The sequence below is a fragment of the Vulpes lagopus genome, chromosome 4 (assembly GCF_018345385.1).
Source record: "Vulpes lagopus strain Blue_001 chromosome 4, ASM1834538v1, whole genome shotgun sequence".
In the NCBI taxonomy this organism is placed as follows: Eukaryota; Metazoa; Chordata; class Mammalia; order Carnivora; family Canidae; genus Vulpes; species Vulpes lagopus.
The window spans coordinates 149,314,146-149,328,418 of NC_054827.1; the positions used below are offsets into that span (position 1 = coordinate 149,314,146).

At 49.5% G+C, this 14,273-nt stretch overlaps 1 protein-coding gene across 6 annotated transcripts in view; it reads right to left on the reverse strand.

The window, feature by feature from the left end:
• Positions 1–305: 305 nt before the first annotated feature.
• SLIT2 (slit guidance ligand 2) overlaps positions 306–14,273 on the reverse strand; it is a 348,732-nt gene continuing 334,764 nt past the window's right edge. For 4 of the 6 annotated variants that reach the window (XM_041751158.1, XM_041751156.1, XM_041751157.1 and 1 more), the window contains 4 exons: positions 8,900–9,054; positions 3,417–3,708; positions 3,020–3,231; positions 306–2,120 (listed from right to left, as the gene is read on the reverse strand). In XM_041751158.1, coding sequence (XP_041607092.1) covers positions 1,879–2,120; positions 3,020–3,231; positions 3,417–3,708; positions 8,900–9,054 — 901 coding nt within the window. In that variant the 3' untranslated portion in view covers positions 306–1,878. The remainder of the gene's footprint in view (positions 2,121–3,019; positions 3,232–3,416; positions 3,709–8,899; positions 9,055–14,273) is intronic. The other 2 variants (XM_041751160.1, XM_041751155.1) reach the window with 2 other exon arrangements.

The window sequence follows — 14,273 nt, forward strand, 5'->3', positions numbered from 1 at the left end:
ACTCTCCTACCCATCTCTCTCAAGTGGCCGTTCCAAAGTCCCGACGTGACAATACACTAGTCGTACAACTGCTGTCAACAACGCGATCTGGGTTTCCCTCCCTGTCCTCTCTGAGTCACTCTGATCAGGGGGGATGGGGTAACCGGGGGACGGGCACACGATGAGATGAGCACTAGGTGTTATCCTATATGTCAGGAAGTTGAATTTAAAATAAAATACCAATGATAACTACTGGAAAAAGAAAAGAAATTCTTAAGGAGTGGACTCTACCCATTTTGCAATTTCTAAGAAAAATCACCAAGCTGTTAGTGAAGTAAATATCTGTTTAATTTACAAACATCAGTAGTATAACTGATATTAGTCTGGAGAAAGACAAAGCACACTGAATTATACATGTACATCTAATTTTTCTGTGTAAAAAAAGATTTTGGAAGGAAACATCTGCATCGTCACAGGGTACCCTGGGATTTTAATAAGGGAAGAGCACAGTCCACTCTAAATCATTATCAACTCTACATCGTAATTTAGCAGCAAACATGTTAACATGGGGACATTAAGGTAATCAAGGAGCTTTATTGTTTGGGGAAAAAAAAAAATCACAGTTCTTGACATTACAGCCTTCTCTCTCCCCACCCCACCCCCAATAAAAGGGCAAAAAATGTCAAGGAAATATTAATTTGTAAAATATCTACCTTTCTAGTGTCCATTGCTACACACCGTTTCTGTTCTGTGAGGACATGCTGCAGAGGGCCGGGCCACTTCTTTCTGTACAATGACCGTCTCACACATAGACTTGACATACTCTCTGCAGGTGTCCTGAATGAGGCCAGTAGGTCGGTGACACCAGTGGTCAGATGTCAAGGTAAACAAACAGACCAACACGTATTTATCCCAAGATAACACCCTAGGTTAGTACTATTGCCAAAAAAAAAACAAAAAATAAAAAACAAAAACAAAACCCGAAAATCCTGATTTTTAAGTTTGAAAAATATACAAAAATATCAGGACAATTATAAATTAATATATATTAAAGCATTGAGAGACAGTAAAAGGATGGCCTAAAATGTTAAGTACAATGTACTTTGATACAATAAATATTTCTCATTGAAACTGAATACTGTATAGGGCTGTTTAGAACTCATAGAAACAAAAATTCATATTATTACTAATTTATTTATCAATAATCTATTGGTTCTTTATCATCTCCTTTATCATTTATATTACAAAAAAATTAATACTGGAAAACGGTAGATAAACACTTTTGTGTGCTTCTTCTGCTAACATGCTGACGTGTAAAACGAAGGTAAAACTTATTCGAGCACTCCCATCTCTCTCACGGAAAGAACCCAGGTCTTCAGGACACTATTTCGCACAAAATATTTCTCAAAACGCCCGTTCTGGGCATTCTAGAGTTCCGCTCCTCGGCCTCGCATCCTCATGCACACACACACACACGTGCTCGGTCTGTCCTCACGAACCACAGAGACGTGAACGAGGGCACACGGGGTCCAGGGCCCGGGCGAGGTCGCTGCGGCGCAGCCCGGCCCGGCCCGGCCCCGAGCTCCTGTGGCCTCCAGCGCTGCCAGGGTGACCCCGCGGGGGCGATGCTGCCCGTCGTGCTGGTGCCTCCTGCGGGTCGGTGGGTCGGCCTCGCTCTCTCTCGCTCCCGCGCTCTCTCCATGCTTCCCTTGCATCGGGGAAGCGTTAGTTCAATGCGTTTTTCTTTTCCCGAATGCAGAAAAAAAAGTCTTTATTCTCATAATAAAAATAAGTCTGTTCTGTATTTTACAATATATTTCAAATATCTCCACTCTGAAGCGTCTACTAGTCCGCGGCCGCGGGGGGAGCCCGCTTCCAGGGCACGGGCGCGGGCGGCGCTCAGGCGGTGCACCTGCTGCAGCCGCACTTGACCACCTTCTCCACCTCGTCCACGAACGACGAGCCGTCCGTGCACTCGAACGAGTATTTCCGCCGCTTGCTCCGCAGCGGCCCGCAGCACTGCCCGGCCGCGCAGCCGCCCCTGCACTCCAGCCGCGACACCTTCTTGGTGGTCTGGCAGGCCGCGTAGCCCTGCTGCTTGGGGTAGTAGTCCCGGACGCGCTCGCCCCGACAGGACACTTCTAGGACAGAACGAGAGGCCCACGCGTGGTCAGGGGCGCCGCCCGCGGCTCCTCGACAGCTGCGCGGGCCTGGCCTGGCCGTCCGCCAAGCGCCCACTATGCGCGTGGACCGTAAACGCCCGGGGTTGGCCCGGACAGGGGACGGATTCCTGCCTGTCCCCCCCTCACCGCAGAAGCACGCGCCTTCCGCCCGTCCGCTCCCCACGGCTGCTCGCTCTACCACGGGGCCGGGCCAGAGCGCGTGCCATCGGCTGCACCGGGCCGGGGGCCGTATCGTTCAATCTGTTACTTCGTACAAGGCACATCCCACTAACCTCACAAATTACCCTCGTCTGAACTAGTTCAAAAAGAGGCATCTGCTAGAAGCGTCCACAGGCACGCTCCTCTGGTCTCGTCCCTGCCACGCGCACAACGAAAGGCGGCCAGCGGAGGCCGGGCGCGTCTGGCCACGCGGACGAAGGACAAGGAGAAAGGTGGGCCCCGAGGGCGGCGTGTTCCGCTCCCCCCCCCCCCCGCCCACTCGGATCAATCAGTCGATTCCACGGTCAAAGGGGACCCTGTCCCAGAGCCCGAGCGCACTTAGGAGCGCCCTGTCTGCGCCACAGAGCTGGACGGGGGCAGCAGGTGCAGGTAAGAGGTGAGCGGGCGAGCGACAGGCGCGGCAGGAAGGACTGGGCTTCCCCGCGTGGAGGGACGCGCGCAGGCCGCTGCGTGGAGGTTCAGGGCCGTCCCCCCCGTGCCTTCGCGCGGCTGAGAAACCAACGGGGAGCCGTGCGCAGACCCGGGGCTCCCCAGATCACTCCCCTGCATGTGCATGCCCTCTCTCGCTCTTTCCGGGGGTGGGGGTGGGGGTGGGGGGCTCCTGCTTCACAGGCTGGCGCCCAGGTGGGTCGGCTTACCTCGGTCGCAGCTGTCCCCCGTGTACCCGCTGCTGCATTCGCAGTAGGGCTGGCCCAGGCCCGAGAGCCTGCATTTCCCGTGCTTGCACCTGATGGCCTGGCAGGGGTTGAACAGGTCCTCCTCTTCGTCGCAGAGGACGCCCCCGTGGCCCTCCAGACACTTACAGCTGTAGGAGAAGGCGTTGATGGGCAAGCAGGTGCCGTGCACACATCTGCGGGCGGCAGGGGGCCGGGTGGAAGCGCGTGAGGCCGGCGCCCGCAACGGAGGAGCGTGATGGGGACACGCAGACGAGGGGCCCCCAGGGCTCACCCCCTTCTTGCCCTCCCCCCGCTGCCCCCCCCACCCCCCGGTTTGGCTCTGAGGTGTGTGTGCGGCCTGCAGGCAGCTGGAACTTACTTGTTCCCGAGGCAGGGGTCGTTGGTCCTCTGGTCACACAGGGGCCCCGTCCAGCCCTCCTCGCACTCGCAGGTGAAGCCCGACTGGCTGCTGGGCTGGCACGCGCCGTGGGCACACACCTTCCTGTGGCACGGCTCGCAGCCGGGCAGGATGCCGGTCTGCATGGGCACCTGGCGGAAGTCCTGGAGCTCGCTGTTGATGTACAGGTTCCGGATGCAGCCGTGGAAGCTGGTGCCGTTGTGCCCCGGGGCCTGGCGCAGGGCCGCGGCCACGTTGTTCCTCCCGGGCATGCCTGCGTGGGGACAGGGCGTCAGTGCTGGGGGGTGGGGGAGGCTCAGCCACTGCGGGGGGGCAGGGCGAGCGTCCGAGGGCAACCAGAGGTCACCTGCCGGCCGCAGGGTCTCGGCCCTGCTGCGCCTTAGAGGCACGAGGCCTTTGAAGCACCACTGATGCCGGGGAGCTCGGCCCAGGCCTACGTCATCAGGTCATCTGGGTGGGGGGTCGGGGGAGGGGGTCTTTGTTTGCATGTGTCCTGTGCAAGACGCTCCAGGCAACGCTGATGCACAAGCAGAATAAAGAACCAAGTTCCCCGGGGGCCAATCTCCGATTTTTAACATTTATCTCAAATAAAACTCGACACGGGAGCATAAAGATATGAAACCTAGGGGGATCCCTGGGTGGCGCAGCGGGTGGGTGCCTGCCTTCAGCCCAGGGCGTGAGTCTGGCGTCCTGGGATCGAGTCCCACGTTGGGCTCCCTGCAGGGAGCCTGCTTCCCTGCCTGTCTCTGCCTCTCTGTGTCTCTCATGAATAAATAAAAAAAAAAAAAAAAAAAAAAGATATGAAACCTAAAAGCAGACCTCAAGGCTCAAGGCGAGATGAGGAATCCGGGAGATCTGCGCTCACCTGTCTCCACCCGCCTCTTCAACCTGGACACGCACCCCGGGAGCCGAGAGCTCCAGGAGACCCGGTGCCCACGTGCGGGACACGCTCAGTGCCACCCAGTAGGGTGAGGCTGCAGACGGGCGCATGAGAGGACCTCACGACCGCTGGGGTCACGGTTCAGTCCATCTGCCTTTAGGGGGTGGCAGCTGGGTTCCCAGTAACCTCTCACCCCAGCCCAGCGGTCCAGCTCACCGCTGGCGACATCCTGAGCCCAGTCGTGGCTGTCGGCCTCTGAGAAACCCACCCGCGGTTCCTATCAAGGCAGCACCTCATTCACGTCATTTTAATTTTCTTGCTAATTGAGCGCGAAGCCCTCGTGTGCCAAGAACTCAGGAGCACGAGAGAAAGTCCTCGGAAAACAGACTCTGTGGTCTTTGCGTACAGAAGTTCCACTGGTGACAGTCGTTTGGGAACCTTCCCTTGGCAAAGCTGCGGAATCTTTCCACGGCCCACGCCAGGCCCTGCAATCGCCCCTGGATAGGATCCTACACGAGGCAGCCCTCCAACCGCAGCGGGGTGAGCGGGGTGAGCGGGGTGAGGGCGGGGAGCCAGAGGCCTCCTGGGTGGCCCGTGTCCCCGCAAGTGCACCCTCGCTGCGCCCGGGCCCCGCGCGACGGCCGGAGGGCACAGGCTGGGGCGGTGTCCACTCTCAGTCCCCGGGGGGTTGCTGGGCCGTGAAGCCCGGGACCCACGGCGCTCGCGGGGCCTGCCCGTGGCAGCGTCACCTTCTCTATCCAGAAGAGCACGGGCTGGCTTCCGGCAGGCGCCACTATCACGCAGGCGGGCGGACAAACCACCGGGTGGGCGGGAGGGCCAGGTCTCTACTGCTGGTCCCTGGGCACGAGGGCCACTAACTTCCAACCATCGTGGGGCTTCGCCTCCTCGCCCGTAGCAGGAGTGCGTGGGCCCGAGAGCTGTGTCCATGTGCGTCATACACGTAAGGTTCACCAAAGGTCCGGGTCAGAAGGCCCCGTGCCCTTCCCACTTGAGGCCCGACGGGTAGGACGGGCCGCGGTGCAGGAATCCACACGTCACCACGTAGCTTGGCTGCCTTTGACGCCACGTGCTCCCTGGTCCTCGGCTTCGAAGGTCCCTGACTTCAGACTTTCAGTCCGCGTCTGTCCGGCCTTGGAAATGGGGCTGCTGTGGGGATGAGCCACTCCCAGAAAGCACAGGCCTCGTCCTGGGATAAGCGCTTCTAATTTCATCAGACCCGTAGTTCATCATAAATGTGTAGACTTTTAAGTCCACACTGGGATGGTCTTTTTTTTTTTTTTTTTTGACATTAAAGAACTTCCAAACTTTTTTTTTTTAAAGATTTTATTTATTCATGAGAGACACACGATACAGAGAGAGACAGAGAGAGAGAGAGAGAGAGAGAGAGAGAGAGAGACACAGGCCGAGGGAGAAGCAGGCTCCATGCAGGGAGCCCGAGGCGGGACTTGATCCCGGACCCAGGGTCATGCCCTGGGCTGAAGGCAGACGCTAAACCGCTGAGCCACCCGGGCTGTCCCCAAACTCTCTTTAATATCTTATTTTGACAGCGACCAGTACACCCCTGCGCGCGTCCGGGGTAAGCACGGGTGAAGGGCCGCCGCAGGGCGAAGCGGGTGGGGTGCGCTCCCTCAGTTCCCCGACGTAACGCTGAGGAACGGTCGGGCCCGACTGTGCTCGTGTAGGTGACGAGCTGCTGCGGCCTCCGTGCACGTCCGTCCAACGGGCTGCCTTAGCGTCAAGCGCCAGGATGGGAGCCGGCCTTCCCGCACGCGCCGCACGCCTCTGACGAGGGCCCCGGGGTCTTCGCTGGCCATCGGGATAGAGCCACGGTCGCTGGGGGGTTGCATTCTGCCCTCCCTCTGGTCCGCGCCGCGGACCACCGCAGGAATTCAATCTACCAAGCGACAGGTAACCCGGGAGAGCGGTGTTGGCCTTAAGCTTTACGTATTTGGGAATGACAGTAATGGGATCAAGTGTCCAGACTGAGGTCGTCCCAGGGTGGCCATCGGAGCGGATCTGTGACGCACGGAGGGGCCTCCGCGGGCAACTCCAACTTGAAAAGAAAGTCCCCTGGGTGATGCGCTCTGGCTGGACCATCCCCCGAGGAGCACGCAGCGGCGCTGTCTCGCGTGCAGTCGAGCCTCGGTCACCGGCAGCTGAGAAGGCGCCGTGGGTCAAGCTGCTCCGTTTTGGGGGAGGGCTCTTCTGCAGGCGGACCGGGGCTCGCCGTCCTCCTTGGCCCGTCTTCAAAGTCGGAGAAAACCGTGAGCATCGCCACCTCCCTCTCTTCTGCTGACTCAGCTTCTCCGGCCTTCACCACCCAGGATCCAGGGCTGTGGTCTTATGATTACATCGCCTTTTTTTTTTTTTTTTAATTTGAATTACCCTCAGTTCGGGTCTCTGATCTGGAAGGAAATGGGCCCAATATGTTCTGTGGCAGTGAGGCCAGAATGGAAGTGGTTTCCCTCAGGCCTGAATGGACAGACGTGCTATGTGGAATCTTCCAGACCCTCTATCCTTAGAGAGATGGGCCCTTTTCCATTTGGAATGTAAATTTTTTTTTCTTTTTCTTTTCTTGAGGAATGTTTTGAGGTACACACTCCCATTTTGTAGGTGCCCCCCACTCCCCTGGGCATCGTAAAGGGGTTTTAAGAGATTCAGTGAAGTGGCTTCTGATGAAAGCACAATACATCAAGGGAGGGACAAGCCCAGAAATAAACAAAAAGCCGCAAAACTTAGATTGCTTCCCTTTCTGCTCTATGTGGAAAGGTGAGTGGCAATGCAGATAGATGGATTTGGGGTCAGAGGGACCAGACCTGGACTCAAGCGAGGTCTCTATAACTTCATGGCTTTGTGGACTTGGGCAAGTTTCGTCAAGTCCTCACGGCTGTCCCTTCGGGACTATGAAGCAAAAAAAATCGTACCCACTTCCTCAAGCCCCTCCTCGGATGGGAGGATCATGACGACGGCCAAAGCAGCAGGGTGCTGGACGCCCGGCGTGCGCTCAGGGGGTACGGTCCCTCTTCTCTGAGACCGCAGGCCCCTGCGACCTGCTTTACCCACCCCGACGTGGCTGCTACCGGCATCAGCGGCAAGAGGTGGAGGCTTTTATTTTCCAAGGAGTCTCATGGCTGTGATTCCCACGAAGCAGTTAAGTCCGTCGCTTGCTGAGCAGACGTGGTATGCAACACTTTCGTTATGACCCACGGTGGTTCCTCGATGACCTGCCCCCCTCGCCGATGCCCGAGAAGCAGCGGTATTTCTCTTCCGACGCGGCAAACTGTAGGCGTGTGTCAAGCCAGCTCCCAGCAATGTGGCAGCGCCAGACAACACTTACGGAGCTGATCCAACATCTTTCATGGTTCCTAAAAAGTCAAAGTTCTCTCAGACTGTTAAGACCTTCTGCTGCTGAAAATCACAAAAAAAAAAAAAACAAACCCAAGGCGTTCTGGACTTCCAGGACAATCCCAAAGATGCTTTCAAGGGAGTCTTTGAAGGGATGACATAAATATAAGGGATCCCAAGGCAGGAAAGAATGGAAACTCTGTGAAAACGCCTGCCCTGCGGAGCAAGTCCGGTACCCCCGAGCTGCACAAGGACTTTAGCTTACTTCTCTGTAAAATGAGTTAATTTTATCAATTCACCTCAACGCAAAGGGATTTAATTCCGTGCAACTCAGTTCAACAGCACACGCGCTCCTGCTCCTTTGCCTGAAAACTGAAATTCTGTACCCCTTGTTTACAGGTGACCCCCCGCCCCCCACGGAGGAAAGCCCTCCCTCCGCTTGGGCTCCTTCAGAACCGCCCACACCGCTGTGCCTTACCTGCTCCTCACCTGCCTTCTGATTGGCTACAGATCAAGTCCAGAATCTTCACTCTGTCATTCCAGCCCCTAGTCCACGCCTCCAACCCGTTGTCTTGTTCATTCCCCTTAAGGTCTTAGCTAACCAGAGGTACTTCCTGCCGCCCCAATGCAAGTGGTGCATTTAATAACATTTGTTCATTTACTCATCACTCAATTTTGTTAATAATCAACCTATCATCTACGAGTTGGCAACGGGTAGCACAGACCATCTGGAATGGGAAGCTATGATAGCCCCACCTTGATGCAATAAAAGCAGCACCCGGGCCCATGAGTGCTTGCTGTCACATATGTGCTCTCTCTCTCCTCTCTCTCTCTCCCCCTAACACCTTGCTGTGTGGCCACAGGTGTGCCGTATAATCTTCAGGTCTTGTAAGTAATAAATCTCTACTTTTTCTTCAAGATTTCCTGCTTGGCTGTTGCTGATGGGCACTGTGCAATCATATTAAGAACCACAAGAACCTGTCCAACCATGACCTTGGTTATTGATAGGGTGAGGCAGGCACAAACAGGTCCCTTACTACGCATCCCGGGCTCTTTCTTTTCTACCGTTGCTGTCCGTCTTTCAGTGATTGATCACTCTTGGTCAACGGCCATGAGGCCAGGGATCAACAATTTCAGAATCAGTCTGTGATGAGAGTCACACGGTCTGGGGACCCACTGAATTTGGAATGCAGCTTACCTCCTACATAGAGCGGAGAGTCAAAATTCAGAGTGGACTGCTTTGACAAGTTGGTGATGATTTTGGGGCTCCCTCCATCCACGGAGAGGGACAGGCTCTGATCCAGGGCAAGTAGTTCCACAATGTGAAAGTTTCCATCATTGATCGTCTCCACGCTACAAAGAAAAAGTAACTTAGCTGACGGTTCAGTTTTCTTTTTATTAACAGAAAGAAGTTAAACTACAAACTCCAATAAACGCTTCTTAGGAAAAGATGTCTCTCTAGCATTAATAAAGATAAAGGCCAATAGCTGATTTAAAAATAGGAGGTATTTCCGGAGGCATAATCAATTTCTACTTCTTAGGAATGGATACAAATTAAGCTTGTCTTCCCATCGGGAGAAGTGGAAATGGTACATTTAATCACTGTCCGGTCATATTTTTCCAGGGACAGGTCTAACGGTCATTCTAAAACTTGAGAGGGCTAATGGAGATTCACAAAATGGATAAAAACAAAAGGATTAAGAAGATGTGGTAAATGAAAAATGGGGGTTGAAAATAAGATGAAGTTGGGTGCAATTAGCTGGAAGGTGCTCTATGGTTTTGAAGTGTGGTTGTAAACCTAACACGGGGGTTACCAGCAGGCAGACATGAGCATGGGACCAGTGAAGGAAACGGGGTCGATACGCGACAGTGTCAGGAAGACACTTACCTCTCACCATGGAGGCAAAATATGGCAAAATGGAAGTTGGAGTAAAAAATAAATGGTGACTATTAAGGAGCTAATATACCGGGATATTGACTAGGAAGACTGAAAAAGACGGGAGCACATGATAGAGGAACTGTGACTACCTAGTATCCCCTACGTAAGATGATGGTTTAAACTTCTGGGAGCTGATACTTAAATTTGCAAACAGGGTGAGCCTGGAAAGTAACAGAAAAATGTATTGACATTTCTGTAGGGTTCTCACCACGGGGGTCTGATAATATTCCTTTGTTTGCCGACACTGAATAAAAAGGTTTTTGTGATTTGACCACAGTATAAACCATTCTGCAGAGCTGTGAAAACAGCTGAAGTCGTCTCTAGTCTTAAGCAGTGGTAGCAAGAGTCCACATGTACAGGGATGTTTGATAACCTGTCTCAGGTATCACTTTTTTAAAAATGATAATTATTAGATATGCCGATCAACAGTTTTACCACCTACTGATTTAATTACCTCAACATTTGATACCAGTAAGACCAACAGAGGAAACAACATGAAAATCGTTTACTCAATCAAGTTGAACACCAGCTGTTGGTGGGCTTGAATAGGATCGTCTTCAAAGGGAATAGACTGGATGGTGATGTCAACTAATGGTTAAGCATATCGACTTTGGAGTCAGGGAAACCCGGATTTGAATCCTGGCCTTGCATTAATGAAATGTCTGACCTTAGCTAAGTTACTTGATAGCTTATACAATTCAGTCTTCTCTTCTTTTAATGCTAATAAATATTTCTCCCTCTGATGATTAACTGGAGGGCTGTATGAAAGGATTTTTTTTTTTTCTTAAAGTGCAGGGCAGGGAGAAGCCTCCATTATATAGAAAGAGCCAAGTGTTAGGTATTAGTATCACCATCACCACCACCACTGTCATCATACAAATAATCCAGAATCATTTCAGCATATTCAGGAAGAAATTAGTTAGCTTTATTTTTGATATTAATCATAAAACAATGCTAAAGACTGGCAGAAATAGAGTAACTCCTTTGGGGAGCTCAAGTTACTAAAAGTTTTAAGTATTTTACTATTTTTAAGTATTTACTATAAAAAAGTATTTTAATATTTTATTAAAATGAAGATATATATAGAGAGAGCGGTGACCAATTGCTTTTCCCCTCGTGATCATATACAACATGTAAGTGTTTTATACGACTGCTCTATGAACACTGACCTTGACTAAATCATAAATAATAAGGGGGCCTCCTTTTTTCCTTTACATTTGCAAAGAAAAGGCCCATTTGTAGTAGAAAATGGGTTCTGGGTCATACGTCAGTCCTAGACAATCAATCCTGGCATGTCATCACGAATGAGAGTGGTTTGATGCAGTATGACCGTGTAAGCTACTTGACAACAGGAGCCAAGGAGCCAGGTATTACTTATCTTTGTATTCCTTAATGCATCCAGTAGAGTTTCTGATACGTAGTAGATGCTCCAATAGATATATGTCAAGTAAATGAAATATAAGAGAGATTTGTGAAGAATAATATATAGTTTTTTTAGTAATACTAACTGGATTATAGTTCTAGATAGTCAAGAGGCTTCAAGCATACTTAGGGAAGGCCATCTAAAATATGCATTTTGTTTAAAAATTTGGATTTTTCAGTAGCCATATCCTGAAGGAAATGGTGGGAGATAAATCTTGCTCAGCCTGTCCTAGGTCTCATTAGATGCGTGACGTTGGATTAGTGCGATTTCAGGTCATCTTTCTCTGGTCAGGGAAATGCAGATACTAAGACCAAAGATTTGCACGCACATACCAGGGGCCAGGTAGTGTTCTAAGAACTTTCCATGTCTTAGCTCACCAAGAATCACAGGGGCCCTAACAACTGGGCACTTAGGGGACACAAGGACTCCAGGTGGCACAGACAGAGGCTAAAGAGACTTGATGCTGTGATCTCTCTTTCTAGAGTACACGTTTTTATTTATTATGCATCACTTTTACAATAAAAAGCCCCCAAAGTACCTCATACTACACATATGGCATGTGTTCTTACCACTAACAAGCCTTTAATAGGTGATTTTTCTCTCAAGGAGCCCAAGAATAAAGTTCTATGGAACATAACCTTATATGATGGTTGCACAAATTGGTTCATTTACCAGAAATCACAGAATTGAAAAAAAATTATAAGAGTTTGAAGGTAATGAGAATGTATATAAAGTATATAGATTTCAAACGTAGATATGGATTCTGTTTTCCCAATTATAAGTGAGACTTAGACTGATTAGATTTTTTTTTCCTCCCTGAAGCTCTAGAAGTCTAATTTGATCATTCTTGAACTTGACAAGAGTTATCACTAAACTCGATTCCATTTATATCTCCTTGGAATTAAATGAAGCCTCACCGTGGCCTTCTGGCAGATAAGTATTGTAAAATTAACATTTTACAACGATTATTATTATTAGGTTACAATACTTATTATCTATTATTATTAGATTAATAATCTAACAGGTTAGATTCTTCACGTTTTAAGGTGATAGCGTGTGTGTATGGGTCTGAAGAGAATTTTTGAGAACTTAGGATATTCTAAATTGGTGTTTGATGTTGCTTTCTAAAGCATGAGGTTAATCAGGGATGTCCACAATGCCTTTGCCTATTTAACCTTAAAAATAAAAGCAGTGGCGGACACACCAGTTGTTATATGATACCACTGAGCCATCGTCGATTTTACAGTGTATCACGGTCTTCCCTACCCGTCTGCTCATGATGCACAACATCTTTCTGGTTCCTGAGAAGTATTGATAAACCCTCTTGCACGACTCCCTAGGGAACTCTATATTTGATGACTCACGAGAGTTGCAAGTGAACCACTTAACATTTGAGCCTTTCCCCTGGGAATGTACGCTGAACTTATTACTATTATTATGTATTTAATTTTACTCCGCATACCTATTAGCTGAGATTTTGTTTTCTTGAATTTGTAAGTGGATGTACGAATGCAAAGCAGTTACTCAACTACGTCTTGTGGTTTGCTACAGAAAAAGAGTTAAAGAAACTCAGGGCTTAAATGAAGAGGGGCTCTAACTTGCCTCTGCTTTCTTTTTTTTCTTTTCTTTTCTTTTCTTTTCTTTTTCTTTTCTTTTCTTTTCCTTTCTCTTTCTTTCTTTCTTTCTTTCTTTCTTTCTTTCTTTCTTTCTTTCTTTCTTTCTCTTCCTTCCTTCCTTCCTTCCTTCCTTCCTTCCTTCCTTCCTTCCCTCCCTCCCTCCCTCCCTCCCTCTCTTTCTTTTTCTCTCTTTCTTTCTTTATGCAGGACATGTCAACAACAGCATTTTTATAATTCTGTCTCCAGCATAAATCTGAAGGTACTTCAGTAGCTTAATAAACAGTTCACTTGGCCTATGTGAGCTCTACGTTTTCATCTTAAAAATTTCAAGTTTATCTGTTGGCATAATGTGGACAATGGAATGGGAGTCAGACACCAGACAAATTCAACTGGGCATCTCATTTTGGTTCTCTCTCGGATGAGGATATTTCATCTGTGAAGTGGGGATGGTGATGCAAAATTTCCCTGCCTACCTATTCAAATCAAAGGGAAAAGGAGGTCAAGGGGATTAAAAGTTTTAATGCAGGTGCAATTAAAAAGGATGTTTTTACAACATAATTGATGGATCAAGTAAACTTACATCTTAATCAGTGCTTTTAAGGCAAATTGCCTGATTTAAATAAAAATGCCCTAATATAAAAAGGGACTTGTACATTTGAACATACATGTAAGGCAGTAACGCTTGCATTTATTTTTCATTATCTGGATACGTGAGCATCGAGAATAGCCATAAACCAGGAGTATCACCAATTACTGGGAGCCTACGCTGTGCCTAGCACGACAGCAGGGGCTTTGCTTTTGTTATTTCCAATTCTCCCAACCACATGTGGAAAACAGGTATGATTCCAATTGCTTAGAGGAGGAAATGGAAGCCCCAAGAGGTGAAGGAACTTGCTCAACATTACAAAGCTGGTAAACAGTGCCGCCTTCCCATACGGGTGGGCGCATCAAAAAGGCTGAGTGTTTTTCTTGGAAATGAGACCTCCTCGATTCTATTGTTTTTCTCTCCAATGAGACTCATTCTCTTCCACCCTGTCTCCCTTCCTCTTCTTCCTTTTTTTGTTTTTTTTTAAATGTAAATCTGTGAATTGCATAACCCAGGGGCCAACTAAACCTAACGATGGGCAGAGAAAAGTCCTGGGATGTTTGTTATATTGTTCCCTAAACACCGAACCTGTCCAGTGCATGGCCCAGTCCTCTACCTTCATTAGATGGTTCATCTCATTACCTCACTTTAAAAAAATAATTAATGTTTAAAAATTGAAGTCTGGTTGACGCACAGTATTGCGTTAGTTTCAGGTGTCCAAAACAGTAATCCAGCAACTCCCAACACCACGCCGTGCTCGCCCCAAGTGTAGCTCCCATCTGTCCGCACACGACGCGACAGCAGTACCGCTGCCCCTATTCCCTATGCTGTGCCTTCTATCCCGTGACTTATTCGCTCCATCACTGGAAGCCTGATTTCCTCATTTTTAAACAGTGGTTGACCATGTTTCCAAAGAAGCTGTCTGGTTTGGAAAATTACATTAATCTGAATCTAAAGAAAGAAGCATACCATTTTTATTAACTTTTTTAGAAGTTTCTATTTAGATGG